At 37.8% G+C, this 24,879-nt stretch overlaps 1 protein-coding gene across 5 annotated transcripts in view; it reads right to left on the bottom strand.

Annotated features, from left to right (window-relative positions):
- LOC102921379 (zinc finger MYM-type protein 4) overlaps window positions 1-24,879 on the bottom strand; it is a 128,172-nt gene that overhangs the window by 85,697 nt on the left and 17,596 nt on the right. For 4 of the 5 annotated variants that reach the window (XM_076565076.1, XM_076565073.1, XM_076565074.1 and 1 more), the window contains exon 2: window positions 16,362-16,407. In XM_076565076.1, the coding sequence (XP_076421191.1) occupies window positions 16,362-16,407 (46 nt within the window). Of the gene's footprint in view, window positions 1-16,361; window positions 16,408-24,879 lie in introns of those variants that run through there. The other variant, XM_042271879.2, reaches the window with a different exon arrangement.

The raw sequence follows: 24,879 nt of genomic DNA on the forward strand, positions 1-24,879 counted from the left end.
GATTCTACATATGCAAAGTATATCACTGTGGAAAAAATACTAAGGCAGTAACTAGAAAGTTCATTGTACCAAATATTTAGAGAACTGCCATAACTCAATAAAGATCAACTACAATGGGAAAAGGGCAACAAATTTAATACAATCATCATCTCATAAATTTTTTTTTATCCCATTCTCTGCATTACAAGTGTTTGGTGACTTTAATTGGTCGTAAAAAAATAAAAATGTGAGGCCGGGCGGTGGTGGCGCACGCCTTTAATCCCAGCACTTGGGAGGCAGAGGCAGGCGGATCTCTGTGAGTTCGAGGCCAGCCTGGGCTATCAAGTGAGTTCCAGGAAAGGCGCAAAACTACACAGAGAAACCCTGTCTCAAAAAACCAAAAATAAATAAATAAATAAAAATGTGGGGTTGGGGATTTAGCTCAGTGGTGGAGCGCTTGCCTAGCAAGCACAAGGCCCTGGGTTCGGTCCTCAGCTCCAACAAAAAAAAAAAGAAAAAAGAAAAAGTAAAAAATGTACAAGACATTTAGGAAATAGAGAACCTATTTCATTCCACCTCCAAAATACATATGTCATTGGGATTTTTTTAACATGCAGAAATAACAGATTTGTATTGTATAATTATGGATGTTCCAGGATGTTCACGAGGATTCCCAAATCACAAGCGGGCCACAGTTGACATTTTGTCATTATTCTTGTGTTAACTTTAGGCAAGTCTCCGAGTGCCTGAGTGCATGGTTCTCTATCTGTCATCAAACCCAGCTCAGTTTTACAAGTCTTAACACAGTGCTCACGATAGGATGTAAAATCTCCACTCTTCTCTAACTGCTTCCCAGAGACAAAAAATTAATTATTATTTTTATTTTACATGCATTGGTTTTTGCCTTCATGTATGTCCATTTGAGGATTCTGGATCCCCTGCAACTTGAGTTACAGACAGTTGTGGGGTGCCATTTGGGTGCTAGGAATTGCACCAGGGTCTTCTGGAAGAGCACCCACTCCTTTTAACCACTGAGCCATCTCCCCAGGCCCCTAATAAAATTTATAAATGGCTAATAAAATGAAAAATGTTCAGTTGAATTACTATAACTGATTACTAATCAGAGAAATGCAAATTGAAAACAAAATAAAGGACTAGCAGGATGGTACCTGACACCAAACCAAGCATAGTGACCTGAGTTCGATTTCAGGACCCACATGGTGGAAGGAGAAAACTGATTCCTACACACTGTACACTGGCTTCTGTATGTACAATGTGGCACAACCACACACTACACATATACACACACATAAATAAATGTAAGGTGAATAAACAAATAAATATATAAAGTGAGTTCCATGTTCTAATTCCCATTTTGCTAATATTTTTCAAGTTTGACAGATGACATGTGGGCCAGGCTTGAGGTGACTACAATACTACTACCAATGACAAAACAGTAAATGAATGAAATTCTCAGGAACTAAATTTTTTCTTTCTTTTTTTTTTTTCTTCTTCTGGTTTTTCAAGACAGGGTTTCTTTGTGTAGCCCTGGCTGTCCTGGAACTCCACTCTGCAGACCAGTTTGGCCTCTGTCTTTGCTGAGATTAAAGGTGTGCACCACCACCACCCCCACTGGAATTGATTTTTGTATTCCTACAAAACTTGAGAATTTACATTCCTTAGCTGTAAGTAATCACCTACAAAGAAAAGTAAACTATACCTGGTGCCAACCCCAAGAACCACCTGTTATTCACAAGTGCTAATTATTGTTTTCACATTTCAAATGGTGGGGGGTGGGGTCAAAAAAAAGAACATTTCCTGACACAAGAAAATTCTATGAAATTGAAAGCATCCATAAACTTTTATTAAAAACAAACACACTAACTCATTCACATACATTGCCTATGACAGTTCAACTGAATCACTGCATAGCTATATTGCTGCAACAGTCTAAAATGTTTACTATCTTCCATTTTTAAAAAGTAGACCAACCTTGCCACAGAGCAATGAATGTTAAAGATATTTTAACAGGATCACTGTAACAAACATGTTAAAACAGAATTCTATACATCTTATTTTATATTTTTATTATTTATGTATATGAGTGTTTTGCCTATGTGTATGTTTTGCCTCTCTGTACCATGTGCATGCACTGCCCTCAGGCAAGAAAAAGGAAACAAATCCCCTGAAACTAGGGTTACAGACTGCTATGAGCCACCATGTGGATCAGACCCACGGCCTCTGGAAGCACAGCCTATATTCTTAACCACTGAGCCATCTCTCCAGTCCCTACTTTTATTATTTATTATGTGTATGTATGGCAAGAAGAGCACACATATACTGTGCATACAGTGAATATGTGGAGATCTGGTAGAGTGGGTTCGGGCCTTCCATTTTTATATAAGTTGAGGCACGGAACTCAGGTTGCCTGGCTTGCACGACAAATACCTTTATGCACTGAGCCATCTTCCCAGCCAGAACAATGTGCTTCTTTACATCTTATTAGGGAATATACATAACAAGAATGCTCATAGAGGAAATTTTATAGCAGAACACCTGGAAAAGTCAAGAACTCCACAAACATTTAGACATACTTTAAAATTTTTTCAAGTGATTGAAGTCCTGGAGATTGAATCTAGTACCTGGCACAGGCTTGGTTTCCGTTTCTTTTATGCACACATACGCACATGCATGCACAGGTTCACCCATACTAGTCTGGAGTTTTTTGAGACAAGATTTCACTCTAACCCAGGCTGGCCTCCAACTCATAATTCAGCCTTCCAAGGATTGAAACTACATATGTGACGCACCACACCTGACTTTTTAAAATTCTAGTACATCTTATATGTAAAATACAAGACTACAAATTTTCTCAAAGAAAACAGATAGAAAACTTCATGACCCTAAATGTGGCAATGATTTCCTGGACTTGGCACCAAAATTACAGGGAATAAAGCAAAAACAGAAAATAGACTATAGGAAACTAGAAAACTTCTATACATCAATGGAAACAATCACAATGAAATGCCACAAAACAATGAATGCTGGACAATGATAGCCAAGATTTCTGCAAATCGTGTATCTGGAAAAGGTTAATATTCAGAATATATGAAGTTTTTTTTTTTATTAAACAAAGACCCCAAATAAGATGACTATAACCCAGGCAAAGGACTTCAAGAAAGACATCAAGCCAGAAAGACACTCAACATTAAAGAAACACAAATCAAAAACTAAAGTTAGATACTGAGGGACCAGGATAGGACTTAGATTCCCTGTAGGCAGACAATAGGTAATAAAGGTGGTGAACTTCTTTGTTATTTTGGCCTTTTTTTTTTTTTTTTTCAGAGCTGAGGACCGAACCCAGGGCCTTTAGGCAAGCGCTCTACCACTGAGCTAAATCCCCAACCCCAAAGGAACTTCTAAAATGGCTGGCTTCTTCTACACTCTCTAACCAGAGACAAAAACTCTATCCCCGCTGCAATGGATTGGCCAGAGTTCAAGGCAGAGTTCAAGATCAGGATATGTTTACCTTACACTTGTGGGACAATCAACCACCAACCCAATTAAAGGAGGAAGACCCACTGGAAGACTTTAAAAGCCCAGCCCTTGAGAAATTGGATTTTCCAGGTCCTAGGTGCCCCCTCTGCTTTGCAGGGTATATGTATGCTTGTAGTACAAGTATACTCTTTTCCTCATCTCTAACAAGTTGTTCTTCGCTGGCTGATTTGGTTTGCTGTGTTTGAGAATTTCCTTGCTGCTACTTGTGATGCTAAAGATTTTTCTGGCCTTTTAATTCTTTAACTGGCAGAAAAACAAAAAACAAGAAAACCATCCAATCAAAACCCCTAGGCAATAACAATATTACATATTAATTACAAAAGATATTAATTACAAAAGATACTATTAAAAACACAAAAAATAACATGGGGAGTTGAGGATGTATAGATATTAAAGTTTTATACAGTTGGTGCTAAAATGTAGTGTCATAACAATTCAGAAAAAAAAACAATGTAGTTTAAAAACATGAAACTAAAGTTGCCATATGATCTAAGAATTCCACTTCCAGAATACATTTTTTTGAGAAATATCTCTTCCGTTCATTAGCCAATCTATTCATTAAATGATTTGGGTTTTGTTGTTGTTGTTAATTTGGTTTTGGTGTTTGATTTTTGCGGTTTTCTAGATGTCCTAAATACTACATTTCTGTCTTAAGCACATTTAGCAAAGATCCATTCCCCTCACTGCTGAAAGCTCTCACTGACTTTTTGTTGTACAAAAGCTTTTGAATTTCACTGTACCCCCTGTCAATTCTTGGCACTATTTCTTAGGCAACTGGATTGCTTTTCAGAAAAATACCTGCTGATCCCTTAATCTTAAAGTGTTTTTCGTATGTTTTTCTCTGGCATTTTCAAAGATTCTAGCATTAAGGTCTTTAATCAATTCTTAATGTTGTTGTACAATGTGGAAGACATGGATCTTGTTTCATTCTTTTGTCTGTAGAAAACCCAGTACCATGTAAACTCTTTTCCCAGTAATTATTTTTCACAGCCTTTTCAAAGGAAAATCAGGTGGTTACAGCATTACAGATTTCTCTCAGGGTCCTCAAGTCTACTCCATTGGCCTATGTGTTGGCTTTTATGCCAGTATCATTCTGGTTTTCTAACTAGGCTCTGTAATATAATTTGGTACTATAATACCTCCAGCACTGTTCTTTCTGCACAGGATACTCTGCTATTTGTGGTCTTTTGTGCTTCAATATTAAATTTTTTTTTCTAATTCTGTGAAGAATAACACTGGGATTTTGATAGGGACTGTATTGAACCTGCAGATCACTTTTGATAATAGAGCCATTTTTATAATATTACATTTGCCAACTCATGAATATGTGAGTGCTTTTCAAACTAGTGTCTTCCCTGGCTTCTTTCTTCAGTGTTTATAGTTTTTTTCTTTTTGTTTTTTTGAGACAGAGATTCTCTATAGTACAGTTTTTATTATAGAGATCTTTCATTTCTTGCTTATGTTTATTACTGTGGTTGGTTTGGTTCTAGTTTTGTTTTGTTTTGAAGCTATCATGGATAAGTTTTCCTTTTTCTCGGCAAGTTTATCATGGATATATAAAAGTACTGATTTTTGTAGGTGGATTTTGTGTCCTACAGCACTGGTAAAAATATTTTTCAAGTATTAAGAGTTTTATGTTGGTGTCCTTAGGTTCTTTTATTTCCTTCTTTAGTCATGTATAATAGCCCTGCCTGTCCTGGAACTCATTCTGAAGACCGGGCTGGCCGCAAACTCATAGAGATCCAACTTCTGCCTTCCCAGTGCTGGAATTAAAGGTGTGGCACCACACAAGACATCCTTAGGATCTTTTAAGCACAGGATCATGTTCACATGAAAATAGAAATTAATTTGATTTCTACCTTTCCTATTTGTATTCCTTTTATTTATTCTATCTTAGGATCTAGCTAAGACATTGAGCAGTGTACTGACTGACAGTGGCATCTTTGTGTCATTCTAGTCTTAGAGGAAGTCGCCTAAGTTTTCCCAATTTCACATAATTGCATATAAGTTTGTTGCATGTAGTCTTTGTTACATGTTACTTTAGGACTTTTGCCATGAAGGAATGTTGATTTTTTTTTTTTTTTAATGAAGACCATTTAGTGAAGACCATTTAAGATTCAAACAATAGAGGATTGCTACTAGGTATAGTGGAGGGAAAGTTTATTTCTTTATTATAATTTTTTATGTGTGTGGTTTTTTGAGACAGGGTTTCTCTGTGTTAACAACCTTAGCTGTCCTAGAACTCACTTTGTAGACCAGGCTGGCCTCGAACTCACAGAGCTCTTCCTGCCTCTGCCTCCTAAATGCTGGGACTAAGGTGTGCCCCAGAATACCTGTTAAGAAAACTTTATTGTGAATAAAAGGGAGAGCAACACCAGAGGCAGAGACATCTGGAAAAAACCAGAGTGGACATAACCCTGAGCCGGGACATGTGAGAAGGGAGAAGGGAGAGCCAGGGAAGGGCAGCCAAGACCCTGGGGGTAGGGTATGCCAGCCAGGAGGGCCCTGTAACTAGTAGACGGAGGGATGCTGGGAGAACCTAGAGGCAACTGTCCCAGGCTTGAGACCTAACATCATCCCTATAGCATGTTCATGATACATGATCTTCTTAATGTGTCCTTTAATACAGTTTGCAAAAAATGTTAAGAGAATTTTTGTTTCTGTCTTCACCAGAGTAACGTGTGTGTGTGTGTGTGTGTGTGTGTGTGTGTGTGTGTGTGTGTGTGTGTGTGTGTGTGTGTTTGTGTGTGTGTGTGTGTGTAACCTTATCTGGTCCCAGGCATAATGAGTTTGGTGGTGATCCTTCCATTTCTATTTTAGAGAGCAGACTAAGGAACACTGGTGTAAGCTGTTCATTTAAGGTTTAGTAGAATCCAGTAGTGAGTTGTCCAATCTTGGGTTAAGCTTTCTGGGAAGACATTTTGTTACCATTTCAATTTTGTTGATTGTTTGGATCTATGTTGTTTAATTTGGTAAGTCATGTGTCTAGAAATTTATCCATTTCCTCTATTAGGTCTTACAGTTTCTTGAACATTAGTTAAACTCTCTAATGATTCTTTTTCATTAAAATCTGTAGTAATTTCCTCTTTTTCATCTCTAATTTTATTAATTTGGTATGTCTCTCTCTTTTGTTAGCTTGGCTGGAGATTTCTTAGTTTGTTTTTTTGACACAGGGTTTCACTGTATAACCCTGGATGTCCTAGAACTCCTTCTACAGACCAGAAAGAACTCAAACTCAAAGACAGATTTGCCTACATCTGCCTTCCAAGTGCTGGAATTAAAAGCATGCTGCCACCACATCTGGCTTGGGATTTCTCAATCTTTATCTTTTCTTTTTCCCTCAGAGAATCAATTCTGATTCTATGTACTATTCTTTTAGTTTCTATTTCATTAATTTCTGCTCTCATCTTTATTATTTCTTTAATGTTTACTACTTTGGGGTTTGAATTGTTCTTCTTTTTCTAGAACCTTATGGTATATCATTAGGTTATTTACTAAAGGTCTTTCTGGTGTTTTTATCTTGTTTTGTTTTGTTGTTTTTAAAAATTCTCATTATGTTGTCCTGGCTGGCCTAGAACATGCTATATAGATCAGGCAGACCTTGAACTCATAAAGATGTCTTGCCTCAAACCCATAAACGCTGGGGTTAAAGGCATGTACCAACATGCCGAGCCTCTAAATTTTTTTTTTAATTTTATGTGCAATAGTGTTTTGTCTGCATGTATGTCCATGTGAGGGTGTCGGATCCTCCAGGACTGGAGTTACAGACAGTTGCAAACTATCATGTGTGTGCTGGGAATTGAACCCAGGTCTTCTGGAAGAGCAGCTAGTATTCTTAAGCACTGAACCATTTCTCCAGCCCCCTTATTCTTAACTATGTATTTGCATATGTCTGTGTAGGATATATACACATGGATACAACTGCTCTTGGAGGCCAAGAAAAAGTATTGGATTCCCCTGAAGCAAGAGTTACAGGTGACTGTGAGCTGCCCATGTAGGTACTAGGAACTAAACGCAGGTAAAGATGCAAAAAACAGTGTTCTGCAAAAGCAGTGTATACTTTTAACTGCTGAGTCATCTCTCCAGCACCTCTCCCTATTTTTCTAATGTAAACTATCTATTATAGCTATAAACTTTCCTCTTAGAAGTGCCTTTACTGTACCTAAAGTTCTGGTGATTTGTGTGCTCATTTTCTTTCAATTCTAAGACCTTTATAATTTCCTAAAATTTCTCCACTGACCTACTGGTCATTCAAGAGTATGGTATTTAGTGTAAATGTTTTTGTGTGGTTTCTATCAATTATCTTGCTACTGACTTCTAGTGTTATTGTACTTTAATCTGAAAAGATAATAGTTTAGATTCTTTTGTGTGAACAAATACTTGTTTTCCGTCGGAGAATGTGCTATATTTAGGAGACAGTCCAATATGCTGCCGAGAAGACTGTATTCTGTTTCTGTTGGATGAAATGTTCTACTGGTATCTATCAAGTCCACTAAAACTGTAATACAGTTTAACTGTTTAATAAACTAAAACAAATATTGGGACTTGTGTTGTTTTTCAAATAATAACATCTCAATTTTCCACCAATGTTATAGCCCTAAACAAATGTTAAGACTTTGGTTTCAACATTTCTTTATACACACACACACATTCTCACACTTAGACATTTGATTGTTGTTGTTGTTGTTATTGTTATTATTATTATTATGTGGCTTTTTAAAGTATTTATTTAATTTTATGTCTACAAGTTGTTTGCCTGTGTGTACATATGTGCACTATGTACATATGCATGGTGCCTGTAGAGGCCAAAAGGGGAAAATGGAAGCCAAACCCAGATCCTCTGCAAAAGCACCAAGTACCCTTAGCCACCGAGACCTCTCAAGGCCCTATTTTGTTTTCTTTGAGACAGCTGTCTAACATGATAGCTCCAGCTAGCCTAGAACACACTGAGTAGTGTAAGCAGGCCTATATAACTCATAATCCTCATGCTTCAGCATTCCAAATACTGGCCTAGCAATCACCGCCTATTTCTGAACTGTACTGAATTCCATTTGGAAAAAAAGAAAAAAAAGAATAACAGGAGCTAAGCAATGGTTCAGTGGTTAAGGGTACTCATTCTTTCAGAGGGCCAGAGTTCTGTTCCCACCACCAGGTGGCTCACAACTTTCTGTTAACTACAGCTCCAGGGGATCCAAGTCTCTGGCCTCTCAGGGAACCTTCACTAACAATACACATATCCATATACACATAATTAAAAATCATAAAAATTAGCCAGGTGTGGTGGCACATGCCACTAATCCCAGCACTCAGGCAGCAGAGAAAAGTGGACCTCTGAGTTGGAGGCCAGCCTGATCTACATAGTGACTTCTAAGACAGCCAGGGCTATGTAGAGGTTCCCTATCTCAAAAAAATTAAAATAGCCAGGCAGCAGTGGTGCATGCCTTTAATCCTAACACACGGGAGGCAGAGCCAGGCAGATCTCTGTGAATTCAAGGCTAGCCTGGGCTACAGAGTGAGTTCCAGGCGAGACGCCAAAGCTACATACACAGAAAACCCCTGTCTCGAAAAACCCCCAAAAAAATAATTATAATCAAAATAATGATAACAGTAATAAATAAAATAAAATTAGACTTTTAAAGAAATGGAATATGAGTTGAATAACAATAACATAATAGAAATAAAATAATTAGTTACTATGAAGTATTTTAAGGAATATTGTTGTACAACAATTTCCTGAGATACAATATTCAGTCCAACAGGCAGCTCTTTAAGGTATTTTATTATTATTATTATTATTATTATTATTATTATTATTATTAATTATATGCAGGAGTGGGGGAGTTGTGCACATGACTTTTGGTACCCATGGAGGCACTGGACCCCCTAGAGCTGTTTTTGAAGGTAGTTGTGATCTGCCCAATGTGGGTGCTGGAAACTGAACACAAGTCCTCTAAAGTATAGAGGACTCTTAACCAATGACTTCGTCTCTCCAGTCTCTACAGGGAAGCTCTTTAAGACTCAGTATGTTCTAAATGGATGGAGCCTCTGTATTCAGGAAGTAAACAACTCCAGAGCTTCAGTAAGTCCCAAAAACACTAGACCCCTATCTCTCTACCTCGCTGAACTTATGTAAGCATAAGGACTCCTCTCAGACTGAGGACGTTGAGCTGTCTAAAAGAGGCATATCAACCAAGTTACATGGAAAAAGGAGAGACCAAGCTGCCTGGAAAAAGACATTCTCCAACCTATGGAGAGGCCTGCCTACAAGCAGTGCAGGAAACTCCATGCTGCTAGCTTGTGAGTGTCACCCATTCTGGAGTAGGATTTTGGTAAACCAACTATTCCTGAATCATTTCTGCTCCTGTAAGTAATAAATAAATAAAATTCAGTGATTCTCTAAATTCAGACTTTGGTGATATCCTTACTGAGATCTATCAACAGATCCCTATCCCTATTCACAATTTCCCAAAAACAGTAACACATAAGTATTAACCATTATCACTTTCTGTAGTTAACATATTATCAATATTAATTTGAATTCTAATACATCTGCCCTGTCAGTACAGCTCAATTTTAAGAACAGATACAATTAGAAAACATTTTCTAAGGCTGAGGATGTAGCTTAATGATAAAATGCTTCCCTGGAATGCATGAGGAATTGAATTTGATCTCCATCACTATAAAAAAAAAATGAATAAATTTGTTTTGTTTTGTTTTTGTTGTGACAAAGTTTCTCTGTGTAGCTCTGGCTGTACTAGAATTTATTTTATAGACCAGGCTGACCTCAAACTCACATAGATTTGCCTGCCACTGCCTCCCAGAGTGCCGGGATTAATGGAGTGTGTTACCACACCAGGAAAATTTACTTATTTATTTTTTGTGGGGGTGAAGACACTGAAATGGCTCAACAGGTAAAAGCATTTGATGAACATGCCTAACAATCTTAAGTTCAATTCCTGAAACCCATAATGGAAGGAGAAATGACTCAGACCTCACATGTGTGCAGTGTGGCATGTGTGCTCCTGCTTCCTCATGTGCACAGTGAAACTTGGAGGCACTATTGTATACTGCAGCGGGAATCTACCGTGCTGCTTAGCTCATGGCGACTGGTGGCCAGCTCCATTTTACAGGCAGCTAATGGGAGACAAGTTTCTACACTGCTACTGGCATGAGCCTTGGAGATTAGGAAGCCTGGTGTGGCTCCATTTCTGGGCATTCAGCATCTTTACACTTTCTTAGATCTATGTGGATTAATGCCCAACATTGGGCACCAAATGCAGCTGGAAGTTTTCCTGTGTCCTGCCCAGTCCTGCAGCTGCTCAGACCCAAATAAACACACAGAGGCTTATATTAATTATGAACTGTATGGCAATGGCTTGTAGCTCAAGCTTCTTGCTAGCTACCTCTTATATCTTAAATTAACCCATTTCAATTAATCTATAAGTTGCCACATAGCCATGGCTTACCGGTATTTTCACTTCTTGCTTCTCCAACCAGTAGCTTGCAGCATCTCTGCCCTCTCCTTTCTCCTCCCACTATCTCTCTTGGGATTTTCCTGCCTGGCTCCATCCTGCCCTGCCATAGGCCAATGTAGCTTTATTTATCAACCAATCAGAGCAACACATATTCACAGCATACAGAAAGAAATCACATAGCATTCTCAGGTATTTGATGGAGTTGAAGACTAGATAATTATAGTTATAGTTTCCTTAATTATGATTAAGGATAAATTAGATATAAAACTTTATAGACACACCAAGAAAAGATCAACAATTGAATGTCTTCTCTGATTTTGTTAAATTCGAAGAGACTAGATATTGTAAGGCATGCACCACCACTATGGAGGGCATTTGCTTAACTACTGATTGATGGAGAGAGGCCGAACCCAAACCTTTAATCCCAGCACTCAGGAAAAACAGGTGGATCTCTGTGAGTTCAAGGCCAGCCTGGTCTACAGATCAAGTTCCAGGACAGCCAAGGCTACACAGAGAAACCCTGTCTCTAAACAACAAAGAGAAAAAAAAAAAAAAAAAGACAACAACCAAGAAACAACTAAAGTAGAAGTATTGGAGGCAAGCTTAAGACCAGCCTGCGTTACACAGTTCTAGTACAGCCTGTGCTACCAGAGAAAGGTCTTATTTCAAAAAGATAAGAGAGAAGCAGTTGCATATCTCTGGGAAAGTTATTTGCTGAGCAAGTCTATGTAGACTTAAGTTGATCCCTGAAACCCACATATGATGGACAGAAAGAGTCAAATCCAAAGTTGTCATCTTGCCTTCCCAACTGTACAGTGAAACACCTGGACCCCACTCTGGACATACAGTAATAAAATTAAATTACAATTAAAAGTAAATGAGAGAAAGGTATAACATGAGTGGAACCCAGTGTTTTCCTATAAATATAATAGAATTTTTAAAAGCAAATCTTCAAACACATCAGTATATTTCTGACCCTTCTATAATTTAACTATCCAAGGTTGTGCATCATTTTCATTTTCCTAATAAAACAAATCTTTACCATTTACAAGTCAAAGAAACACATATGGCGGCTTTTTACAAAATAGTGTAAGTAATCAAAATAAATGTTCTGAATCTAAGTGACTATTTCATAAACAAATTAGCAATGCTCTAATTTTTCCTTGAAAACTGTCGTTTGTTCTCAAAGAACTTAATCTATCAATCATGTTAATAGTTATTCATTAATCAGCTGGTATCTCAGCAACTTTTACTGAATACGAATCTTTAATGGAAGCTGGGCATGGTGGTGTTTGTCTTTAACCCCAGCACTTAGAAGGCAGAGGCAGACAGATCTTGTAGGAATATAGCAGAGTGGCTGTTTCTGGGTTAGACATTAGAATGAACAGCTTGTTTTCCAGATGTACTTTGACCTTGAAGAATCGTTGTGGTAAACAGTAAAGAATTGTAGACGAATTTCTAAATGGTCTTACTAAATTAAAAAAACAAAAACAAAAAGAAGCCAAATATAGGGTAAAAACCTGAGAGAAAGATCAAGAAAATAAGGAAAGCCACAGCTAACCTTACCTCACCAAAACAGCAGCTTCGAAATGCGAGTTACTTCCTGTCTACCCAGGCCTTATATGCCTTGCTTTTCTGCCCTCTTATTGGCTCTCTTACCCCAGCTACCTCACTTCCCCTTCCTACACAGCTCTGTCACTGTCTGTCTGTACAGTCCTCCAGGTCTCTATGGTTGGTGCTGGGATTAAGGGTGTGTATCACACTTCGCCACGTTCCCTAGTATGGCCTTGAACACACAGAGATCCTGCCTGCTAAGTGATAGGATGAAGGGCATGTGCTACAGCTGCCTGACTTCTTTGTCTACTTAAAATGGCTGGCTATTTCCTCTGATCTCCAGGCAAACTTTCATTATTAAAGCACAAATAAAAATCACCACAAAGAATCTTTATGGTAAACAGTGACTGTTTTCTGTGATTTGTAGAATTGTTTTACTGAAGAGGTGTGTTGCAACCTTTGCATGACTTTGGTCACAAGACACCTCTGGCACACTGAAGGCTCTTGGATTATTGTGTACTGCAAATGATACACAATAATGGACTATAAGTCATGAGGGCATGTGATGCTTTCCTTTACTGAGACATATAGATTAGAATAGGGACTTTGGTATAAGGAAATACTTTACCCAAAAAACAACTCTGGGTAACAATCCAAAGAATACGCCTTTGTACAGCTGTTCTGGGTTCAAAATTTCATCTTGGAGTGCCTTCTGTCTTCAACTGACTCATGCTACAAAGAATGCCCCAACAGATCTTTTGGAAGTTGGAAATCAGCCTAATCTACGTAGTGAGTTCCAGGCCAATCAGGGCTACATAGTGAAACTGTTTCAAAAAATAAACAGTACAAAATAAAATGATGAATGTAGAAAAGAAAACCATTTGGTTTACTTCTATTAATAATACCAGACCTGAGCAAAGGTGTATTTACAGCAAGTATTTAAAAATTATTGGTTAAAAGAAATGTATTGAGAAAAAAAAGTAGTGAAAATGAGTTATAATGGTAGAGGGATGAGTTCTAGCTGCTGTTTTAATATTTGACTATCTTCCTGACCACCAATGACAAGTTCAAAGATGAGCAGAAAAACCAAGGTGATTCAATCAATCTTTCTATATTAATTTGCAATTTTAAATGAATATACATGTAAGAAAGTAAAAAGAAATGACAGGGAAGTATCTACTCTAGAATTCAATACATAGTACTCTATGGTACATATGGGTATTATTATTCATTTTATTAAAACTGACAATAGTATCTGTGGTAATATATTTGTAATCCAAGAAATACAGCTTGCCTGAAGATCAGACGAGAGAGCGAGCCAGAGTTAGCCACAATGGTGGCACACACCTTTAATTGTAGCACTTTTTGAGAGTCAGAAGCAGAGATCTATCTGGATTTCTGTGAATTCAAGGCCACAGTGGGCTACATGAGATTAATCCAGTCTAAAAGAGAAAACAGAGCCAGGCAGTGGTGGCACACACTTTTAATTCCAGCACTTGAGACAGGAAGTGATATGGCTGGGCAGAGAAAGGAATATAAAGTGGGAGGAGCCAGGAATTCGCTCTCCTGTAGAGGCTCTGTCAGGCTAAGGAGCTGGTGAGGTAAGAGGTGGTATCTGTGGCTTGCTCTGTTTCTCTGATCTTTCAGCTTTCACCCTGATATTTGGCTCCAGGTCTTTATTATAAGACCATTTAGAATTTTTGCAACAAGTATCAAATTAGTTTATAATACTGTCATTTCTGTTAGCTGACTGAATTTCTCTAATTGAAAGGACTGTTCAATGTTTTGACTTAAGCTTATTTTTTCAATATGTGATTTTTGTCATACTGTCAAATAAAAACAAGACAGAAATTTTTAAACACAATGTATAAAATTAATCTACCACTCCAAAAGGATAAACTTCTGGAGGATAGAGAGGGCTCAGTGGTTAAGAATGCTCTTCCAAGAACCTGTGTTTGATTGCACACACATAACAGCTTACAACCAACCATAACTCCAGAGGATCCAACATATATCATACATGCATGTAGTACACAGACATACATACAAGCCAAGTATCTATATACATAAAATAAAATGGAAAAAAAAAAAAAAAGAAGTCAATCAAGAGGTTACAGAGATAGCTCAGCAGTTAAGAGCATATACTGTTCTGGCAGAAAACCTGAGTTCAATTCCCAGCACCTATGTTACACAACTTGTCAACTCCAGCTTCAGGAACATCTGATGCTCTGGCGTCCTCCAAGACCTGCACTCATGTGCACATACAAAGATACACACAGACACAAAATTAAAAACAAATCTTTCTTTTTTTAAAGTCAGTCAAGCTAGGCATAGTGATCTTTATTTCCAGCAGACAAGTCTCTGTGAGTCCAAGGCCAGCCTGGTCACTATATACTGAGCTCCAGACAAGCTTAGACTACATAGTAAGTCTTTAATCCCAGCACTCGGGAGACAGAGGGAGGCGGATCTCTGTGAGTTTGAAGCCAGCCTGGTCTATAGAGGGAGTTCCAGGAAAGGTGCAAAGCTACATTGAGAAACCTGTCTCGAAAAAACAAAAAACAAAACAAAAAAAAGTCAATCTAACAAAACCGCTTTCCGGAAACACTACAAAAACAAAAGGCCCATGATGATTTGAAGACTCTGACACTTTGTTCTTTATTTCCTCATTAAATACTGTAAATATATTTCATTATACATCTAAACTTTCTCTTCCAATGCTTAAGTAACCTTGTTCAGTGGTAGAGCACTTGCTTACGCGAAGCCCTAGACTTAATCCTCAGGACCACATTAAATAAATGTGTGTGTGTATCTGTGTATATGTATAAATGTTTCTTCTATCTAGACACTACTGCTTGCAAGAACATTCAATAGCTAAATCCACTGTAGATTAGTTATTATTAGTTATCATTCAAAAAAATGTTGTCAAACTAACTGCAACGAGAATGTAGGTACGCACAGATATGAGTGGAGGTAAATGTAAAGAAAAAGAAACATATGCCCCTTAAAAATTCTAGATGACAAAATTTACCATACATAAACAAGTACATAAACATCCTGTAAAATTCAATTCCATTCTTAGTATTTATCCTACAGAAATACTTGAACAAATAAACAATACATATAGGAAAACATTCAGTATTGTTTTTAATAATAAAAAATTTAAAGTTGTTTATATGTATTAAAAGAAAGCTGGTTACATTATAGCTCTGTAATAAAATACCAGTAGCAATTAAAAGGATACATATAATAGGTCTATAGCCACTGACACAGAAAGATGTCTACACAGTTGAAAAACCAGGAATAATATTCATGTGGTTCCTGAACATAAACCTCATATACCATATATGTGTACACATTCATAGAAAAGGTCTGGAAAGATATATATTAAACTCCTAAAGCTAGTTAAACCTTTTGAAAATAGTAATAAAGATGTTTACTTTCTACGTTAATCATTCTGTACTGTAATTGAATGTATTACTTTTATAATCTATCACACAGCATCTAAAGAGACTGCAAACTAACTAAAAACCTGTTTTAAAAAAAAAAGGAAAAAGGTAAGTGCAAGCTATACAATCCATATCAGCACAAAGTATTGCTATATTTTAACACAATAAAAACTGAAAGAATATTTACTAAAAATAAAGAACAATCTAAACACCTCAACTTAATGACACTAAGGCTAACCCAAACTGGACCATTACACAATTCAATACTAACTAAAAACTATAATGGTTAAATGCTGAATCAAGACATAATAACTAAAGGGAACCATTATTTTCCTCAAATAGTACTTACAGTTCTCTACAATTTCATCAAAAACTGCATCACTTTTCTGTTCAAACTGGAAAAAAAAAAGAGAAAAATACCATTATTCTCAAATATTTCAATCTTACTTTTTGGAATCCCTCTCTCCTCCACCAGCAGAAATTTGTTGTTCTTAAAATCAAAGTCAACCATGTTACAGTGATGGCTACTGTTGAGTATGTAGGGCCTAAAACAGAAGTAGAGCAGAGTCTGAGGTAATTCTAGACCTGTAAAACAGACAGCAAATGGAAATAAAGCCGGGGCCACTCCTGGAATTCATGGTACTCTTCTTACCTTTAGCCTTCCAAGTGCTGAGATTTCAAGCATGAGCCACAACAGCTGGCAAGCATTTCCCAGAGAGACTTAATGACAGGAAGAGAACACTAACAGAGCCAGAATCACACTGATAAGCCATTCAAACTGATGTCAGAGGTCACCTTGTGTGTAGCTTTGGAAGCTGTCCTTGAAGTCACTCTGTAGCCCAGACTGGCTCGAACTCAGAGATCTGCCTGCCTCTGCCTCCCGAGTGCTGGGATTAAAGGCGTGCGCCACCACCATCCCTCAAAAGTAATTATTAATAATTTGGAATATATTCCTTGAACTCTTCCTTTAATATGCATATGGTTTTAGCTCATAAAATAGGACAATTTTATGTTTGCTGTTGTAAGATTAACGAATGAGTACATTAGTACACATTTTTGTATGAATTATTATGGTGTGAGTGTGTGTATGTGCAGGTGTGTACATAATAGTTCTACGTGTCCCCATTGTCTGGATAGTTTTTTTACTTAATTCATACAGCATTTTCTTCATTATTGTTATGGATACTGTTGTACGTATCTCTTTAGAGTTTCTGATATAAACTTAAAGAAGTGCAATAACTGTATCAAAAGTTACTGATAGTTAAAATATCTGTGGATATTTGCCAAAATGCTCCCCAAAATAGTTATCTTAATTCCTTCCCACATCTGAGTGCTCCTTTCCTTACACTCTCACTAATACTGATTTTATCAGCATGTTTCACCTTTGATTATCTTAGACTTGCAGCTTCACTCTTTGGTTTCTGTTTTTATGGTCATTTCTATTCTCCAGTCCTCTATTTCATGACTGTCATAATAATATAAATTATTCTCAAAGAAATCTTCATAAGATAAACTTTCTATAGTTCAGAGATTTTTAATTAGTGTGCTATAAAAAATTTAAAGACAGATAAAATGTTCTTAAATTTTTCATTATGATTTATACATTTTAAATATTGTAACGGGATGGACTGCTTCCAGGTTCTCTATATGATAGAGATGAAACTTACATTTATATCTTACAAATAATTTAATATTTCACCCATAAATCAATTCAGAGAGACTGGATAGATACTATGGTATCAATGAGCATGAGTCTTGCCCATTTATTTAGGTCTTTTTTTTTTCTACTATAGTTAGTTTTTTAGCATCCAGAGCTTATTGTTATTTTGTAAATCATTTATGCTTTTGTTTCCTACTGCAATATATGTAACTGAAAAAAAGTATTTCATTTCGATTGCTTGCTACTGGTATATAAAAAGTATTGTTGAATTTTTTACTTTGATGCTTTCATTTGTAATCTCGTAAAATTCATTAATTTTAAAAGCATTTGAGAATCCTTGGGGTTGTCTATATATACAACTATTTTGCTTATAAATAAAAACAGCTTGCTGGCTAGTGGTGGTGCACACTTTTAATTCCAGCACTCAGGAGGCAGGGGCAGGTAGATCTCTGTGAGTTCAAGACCAGCTGGTCTATAAAGTGAGTTCCAGGACATCCAGAGCACAGAGAACCCTGTCTCAAAAACAAAATTAAAAAAAAAAAAATTAAGAAGCTTTATTTCCTTCTTATTACTATGCCTTTATTCTTTATTGAATTAGCTATGTCCTGTACTATATTAGTACAAGTAATAAAACTGGACATCCTTGCCTTATTTCTAATTTAGGGTAAAAGTATTTGTAGATGGAGCCTTTTCTTTGTCCCAATTGGTCCCACAGAAGCTTATAAAATAATCATTCAGAGGTTTAATATTAATTACAAATTGTTTGGCCTATAACCTATTTTAAAAAGCAGCTTCAGGACCTCAGGACCAAAAAAAAAAAAAAAAAAAAAATAGCCAGGGCACTGGTGGCGCACGCCTTTAATCCCAGCACTCAGGAGGCAGAGCCAGGTGAATCTCTGTGAGTTCGAGGCCAGCCTGGACTACAGAGGGAGTTCCAGGAAAGGCGCAAAACTACAGAGAAACCCTGTCTAGAAAAAAAAAAAAAAAAAAAAAAAAAGTTAGGACCTCAGGACTAGGGCAGGACAGAGAAAAGCTTCCAGCTACAAGTATTCTTTTTTTTTTAACCAAGGATTATAGTAAATGTGGGCTTCATTGGACAGTGTAACTACAAAGCCTAAGTCAATGGTATTTTAAAGGAGAGCAGCTGTGAGCCATGGAAACCAAATGTTCATCTTGGATGATCAACAGTAGTTGTACCACACAGGTATTGAGTGCTGTGAGAGTCCTGATGTCTTTTCTCCCAGCACTGACTTTCCTATTAGATTTTTATTAACAAGTATTTGGGATCCTTATTTTACTTTATTTATTTATTTATTTTTTTTTTTGGTTTTGCAAAACAGGGTAGTTTTGTATAAGTTCTGCCTCTCGAGTGCTGGGATTAAAGGCGTTTGGGGGCTCTTAACATCATCTGAAGCCTAGGCCCAAACCCAGATGAACTCTTACTGTAGTAGTCAAACCCCCAAGAGCTATTAACACAGACATGAACCCCGGGCATACACTAAGTATAACACAAGTCTGGGAAGCCTCAACAATAGCGTTTATCATCTCTAATGCTCTCACTGCTAGGGCATGGCACCTGAAAGGCCTTTTCTCTCTCAACCTCTATTTACAGTACTAGAGACAGTAGCTGCAGACCTGACTCAGGCAGGCAAATGAGAGCCAGGCTAAGGGTGGAATTCAAGCCTGACCCCTTAAAACTTTCTCTGTATGGCTGCCTAATCCTGGCATATTCATTCCCTGGACAAAAGAAAACAGCTTGACACCGACAAGACAGTTCAGCACTTGCTGACAAGCCTGACCCCCTGAGTTCAATCCCCAAGTTCCAAATAGTGATGGAAGAAAAGAACGGACACCCAAAAGTTGTCCTCTGACATCCACACACAAACAAGGCACATTCATGCCTGCATGTGTGCACACTCACTAAAATACGGAAATGTGTTGGGTGGTGGTATCACGCACCTCTAATCCTAGCACTCGAATCTCCCAGAGTTTGAAGCCAGCACACAGAGAGGCCAGTCTACAGAGAAGGGCTACACAAAGAAACCCTGTCAAAAGAAAAAAAAGTAAATGGAATTTTAAAATTTAAAGGCATGCCTTTGATCCCAGCACTCAAGAGGCAGAGACAGGCAAATCTCTACAAATTAGAGGCCAGTCTGGTCTACATGAGTTCCAGGGCAGCCAACGCTACATAGTAAGATCCTGTCTCAAAAAAATAAATAAAAATAAAAAAATAAAAAATTTACTTTTAAAACATGGGATTTCTGGTATGACATAGTCTAGGATATGTGAGTTCTTGGATTCAAATCAAAGTACTACAAAAGAAACAGTAATAGCTATAAACCTTTTAATTTCTTGTCCCATTTTTAGTAAGTTTGGTCTACTGAAGTATTTGTCTATCTTATCTCAAGTAGGTAAATTAACTGCACAGTTACTAGTAATAATTATCGGGTTGGGGATTTAGCTCTCTGTGTAGCTTTGGAACCTATCCAGGAACTCACTCCTCGAACTTGCAAAGATCAGCCTGCCTCTGCCTCCCAAGTGCTGGGATTAAGGGCGTGCGCCACCACTGCCCAACTCTATTTTCATTTCTAATAAAGCTCCTGTGCCTTGTTTTTCCTTTTCTTCAATCACTCTAGCTAGAGATTTTTTTTGTTTGTCTTGATAAAACTAACTTTTGAAATCATTAATTTTTATAATTTTATACTTCCTATTTAAGTGATTTTTGCTTATTACTTTGTGCGTGCGTGCGTGCGTGCGTCTGTCTGTCTGTCTCCAGGTATACAGGAGCCACAGCATCCATCTAAGTCAGAGGACAACTCTCAGGAGCCAGTTCTCTCCCTTCACCATAGGTCCCAAGGATTAAACTCAGGTCACCAGGCTTTAAACAAGCTCTTTGACCCAATGAGCCATCCAGCTGCTCTATGTTGTTCTCTGAGACACTCTCACTCTGTAGCCAGGGTGGCGTGAGCTCATAAAATGCTACTGCTGCCTTGGCCTTCTGAGTGCTGGAATTAGAGGTGAGAGTCACCATATGGCTGTCTTATAGCTTTATTATTTCCTTCATTTCTTTTGATTTACTACTATGTTTTATTTGCCTAGATTCTTTTCTTTCTTTTTATTTGATTGAGACAGGTTCTCATGAAGCCCAGTCTAGCCTGGAACCCTCTTATGACACCAAATCCATAACATCTCCATGATGTAGCTGTACATTAATGTCAGATAAAGTAGAGTTAATAAAAGAAGGCTTTATAGGTATACAATTATTTAACCTTATAATCAGTAACACAATTCTATAACAGGAAGGATTTAACACAACTTTAAAATACTCAAAAACACTGAAATGAAAATGGGCAAAACCTCCAACTATGTTTACTAGATATACAATACTTGACAGCTGTTAGTGAAAGGCAAAAAAGGCAAAAACATTCTTCTTAACAATTCTGTCAACCAACTTGCCATAATTGGTATTTATAGAAACATCATTTCAAACAACTAGCTATAGCATACATTTTAAGTATATATAGAAAGAGCACCATGATGTAGCACACACTGGACCAGAAAAACAGAAAAACCTCAAATAATTGATTTTAAAAGGGATGTATTATCTCACCTCAGAGGTATTGAAAATCACTAACAAAACAATTTTTTAAGATATGTTTGTTTATTTATTTATTCATTCAATCATTTTATTATGTATACAGTGCTCGGTCTGAATGGCCAGAAGAGGGCACCAGATCTCATTACAGATGGTTGTGAGCCACCATGTGGGTGCTAGGGATTGAACTCAGAACCTCTGGAAGAACAGCCAGTGCTCTTAATTGCTGAGCCACCTCTCCAGCCCCAACAAGACAATTATAATGCCAAAATTTATCAATTAAAAATGTGTGAGGTGGTGGCGCACATATTTAATCCCAGCACTCGGGAGGCAGAGGCAAGCAGATCTCTAGGCCAGCCTAGTCTACAGAATTTGAGTTCCAGGACAGCCAGGGCTACACAGAGAAACCTTGTCTCAAGGGGAAAAAAAAAAAAAAGAAGAAGAAGAGGAGGAGAAGGAGAAATCTTAGGGGTGGGGGTAAGCTCAGGAAATAAACATCCCTTTCCACAAGTTTTGGGTGGCATTTAAAACACACCACAGAGAATGTTATACCTTCCAACAGATAAAGGACTGATCATCAAATTAACAGATTAAGCAAAGTGATAGTATATGCCTGTAATCACAGCACTTGGGAGGGGGAAGCAGAAGCATGAGGATCAATGCCAGTATCAGCTACACAGTAAGCCAAGGCTAGCCTAGACCAAAAGAAACCTGGGGGGGGGGGGCATTCAATGGTTTGAGTCTTATCGCTCTTTCAGAGGCCCAGACTCCTAACACCCACATGGTGGCTCACATCCATCTGTTCCCAGGGATCCGATGTCCTCCACAGGAACCAGGTACAACATGGTGCATATATACACACAGACAAAACACTCATTAGGAATAAAATGAACAGATCTAAAACAAAAATTTTAAAAACAGACAGCAATGAGGCACTGCTGCTGTGCAAGCAAGGGAACCCGAGTTTAACCCCCAGCACTTATATAAAAGCCATCATGGAAAAGACCTTGTAAACTCAGCATTGAGAGCACAGATACAGGCAGATACCAGGAGCTCACTGGCTAGCTTCAGGATCACTGAGGGTTTCCAGGTTCAGTGAGATACTGTCTCAAAAAAAAAAAAAAAAAAAAAAAAAAAAAAAAAAAAAAAAAAACCCTGTCTTGAAAAAAGTGAAAAGTAAAAAGTAAAAAACAAAGGGTAGCCAGGCAGTGGTGGCGCACGCCTTTAATCCCAGCACTCAGGAGGCAGAGGCAGGCGGATCTCTGTGAGTTCGAGGCCAGCCTGGTCTACAAAGCGAGTTCCAGGAAAGGTGCAAAGCTACACAGAGAAACCCTGTCTCGAAAAACAAAAAACAAAAAACAAACAAACAAACAAAAAAAAAAAAAGAAGGGTAAAAGTAAATGCAGGGGAAAAAAAAAACTTTTAAATCCAAGGCAAAAATGACAGTTTTTCAGATATATAAAAGTTAGAATTAAAGGTGTGTGCCGCCACCACCTAAAAGTTAAAAGAATTAAACACCAGCAGATCTGTATTATAAAAGGTTTTACTTGATTTTGTCATCTTTTGTATTATCTGTGTACTAAAGGAAAATTATTTGTGAACCAAGAAAACCATACCATATTAGGATCAACCTTAATAACTATAATGTAATGCATGATGGATGAGATACATATGGATTTTCTCAATTTGAAAGCTATCCTTCTCTGCCTTGTTTTGTGCAACAGAATTGGCCCTTGTATATCTTCTCCTTTTGCCAGCTGGAAAGTGTTAAAATTTATCAGTAAACAGCATTCGGAAAAATACTCCAGAAGGATGTTCTCTTCCCGTTATACTGTGTTTACCTGCTTACTCCAATAATGGCCTTCCTAGAGACCAACTCTCCACTGAGTCAGTATTTCTCTCTGTCAAGACATGCACAGGCACTCAAATAGTTTCCTCACAAATTGTTAGACCCTCCAGAGAGCAACTACTAACCAATTTCAGCAGTCCCTGATATGGGGGGAGCTGCCCAGAAATTGTGCCAATGCCCCAACTGATGACTTAGCCAAATTTAGTAAGTAGCTTTTTAGTAACTCTTGAGCACCCTGGTGGGAGGTTTCATGCTTGCCAACAAAAGTCTGCAGAATCTGAAACCTCTCCAGCAACCAGTGGACCTCACACTCTCCAACGAGACCTGAATTTCAGACTTAAGGATAGGGAGTCAGGCATTATCCAAATGCATTCCAGTTTTGCTACTCTATCTTGGCCCTAGCTAGAGCTGTACACCTGTTATCATATAAAACCTACCATTTTACATGCTTTAGAGTTCTACTTTACTTGTCCATTGCTGTTCCTTAATTATACTTTGTTGGGGGTGGAGGACTGAGACAGAGTCTTATGCAGTCCAAGCTGACTGAATTCAAGTAGCTCAGACCTGCCTCCACCTCTCAAGTTCTGGGACTACAGGGGTGCATCACCTTGCCCAGCTTTTCTAACTCTAGATATTAAACGTTCCATACTCAAATACTATATGCTTTTTGTCCTCTGACTGAAATCGCAAGAGACAGACACAATGGAACTGTAAACTGATTGGATTGTATCCTTGGGCTATAGAACAGAACTCCAACAGCAACCAGAGTGGTATGAAAGCTGACCTATCTCATTATCACCTGTAATTCGGTATGATTACACGCCAAATGAAGCAAGCACACAGAACTACACTTCATTGTTAAAGCAGTAATGGTGGCTACAATGTCTATTACTTGAAAAGGGTTCTCTCTATATTCTTGAGCAGTTGCAGAAGAAAATAAATTTAGGTACATTAACTCAACTCAAACAACATTCAAGAAGAACAGAGGATGGGACTGGAGAGATGGCTCAGCGGTTAAGAGCACTAGCTTCTCTTCCAGAGGACCTGGGTTCAATTCCCAGCACAAACATGGCAGCTCCTGACTATTTGTAACTCCAGACATATATGCAGGCAAAAATGTCAATGCACATAAAAATAAATAATTTTGCAGTTAGGGATTTAGCTCAGTGGTAGAGCACTTGCCTAGCAAGTACAAAGCCCTGGGTTTGGTCCTCAGCTCTAAAAAAAAAAAAAAAAGAAAAACATACTCGGGGTTGGGGATTTAGCTCAGTGGTAGAGCACTTGCCTAGGAAGCACAAAACAAAAAACAAAAAAACTCTGTGAGTTCAAGGCCAGCCTGGTCTACAGAGTGAGATCCAGGACAGGTACCAAAGACAACACTGAAACCTTGTATCAGAAATAAAAATAAAATAAAAACAAAAGAACTCTAAGAGTAATCCTGTCTTGAAAAACCAAAAAGCAATCAAATAAACAAACTTACTCACACCTTTGATCCCAGCACTGGGGAGGCAAACACAGGCAGATCTCTGTAAGTTTGAAGCCAGCCTGGTCTATATAGTCAGTTCCAGAACACCCAGTGCTTGTTACATGAACTGCTGAATTACAAATCAGGATAACTTAGTCTCACTGGTTTTTTACCTGAGTAACAGCAATTACTGAGAAGGAGTATGACTCTGGAACAGAATAAAGGCAAATGACAGTACTAAAATGAAACTAACAATTTCAAATCTTCAGTGAAAATAACATCATTCTGAACATAAGAA

This window comes from Peromyscus maniculatus, chromosome 2 (genome assembly GCF_049852395.1).
Source record: "Peromyscus maniculatus bairdii isolate BWxNUB_F1_BW_parent chromosome 2, HU_Pman_BW_mat_3.1, whole genome shotgun sequence".
Lineage (NCBI taxonomy): Eukaryota > Metazoa > Chordata > Mammalia > Rodentia > Cricetidae > Peromyscus > Peromyscus maniculatus.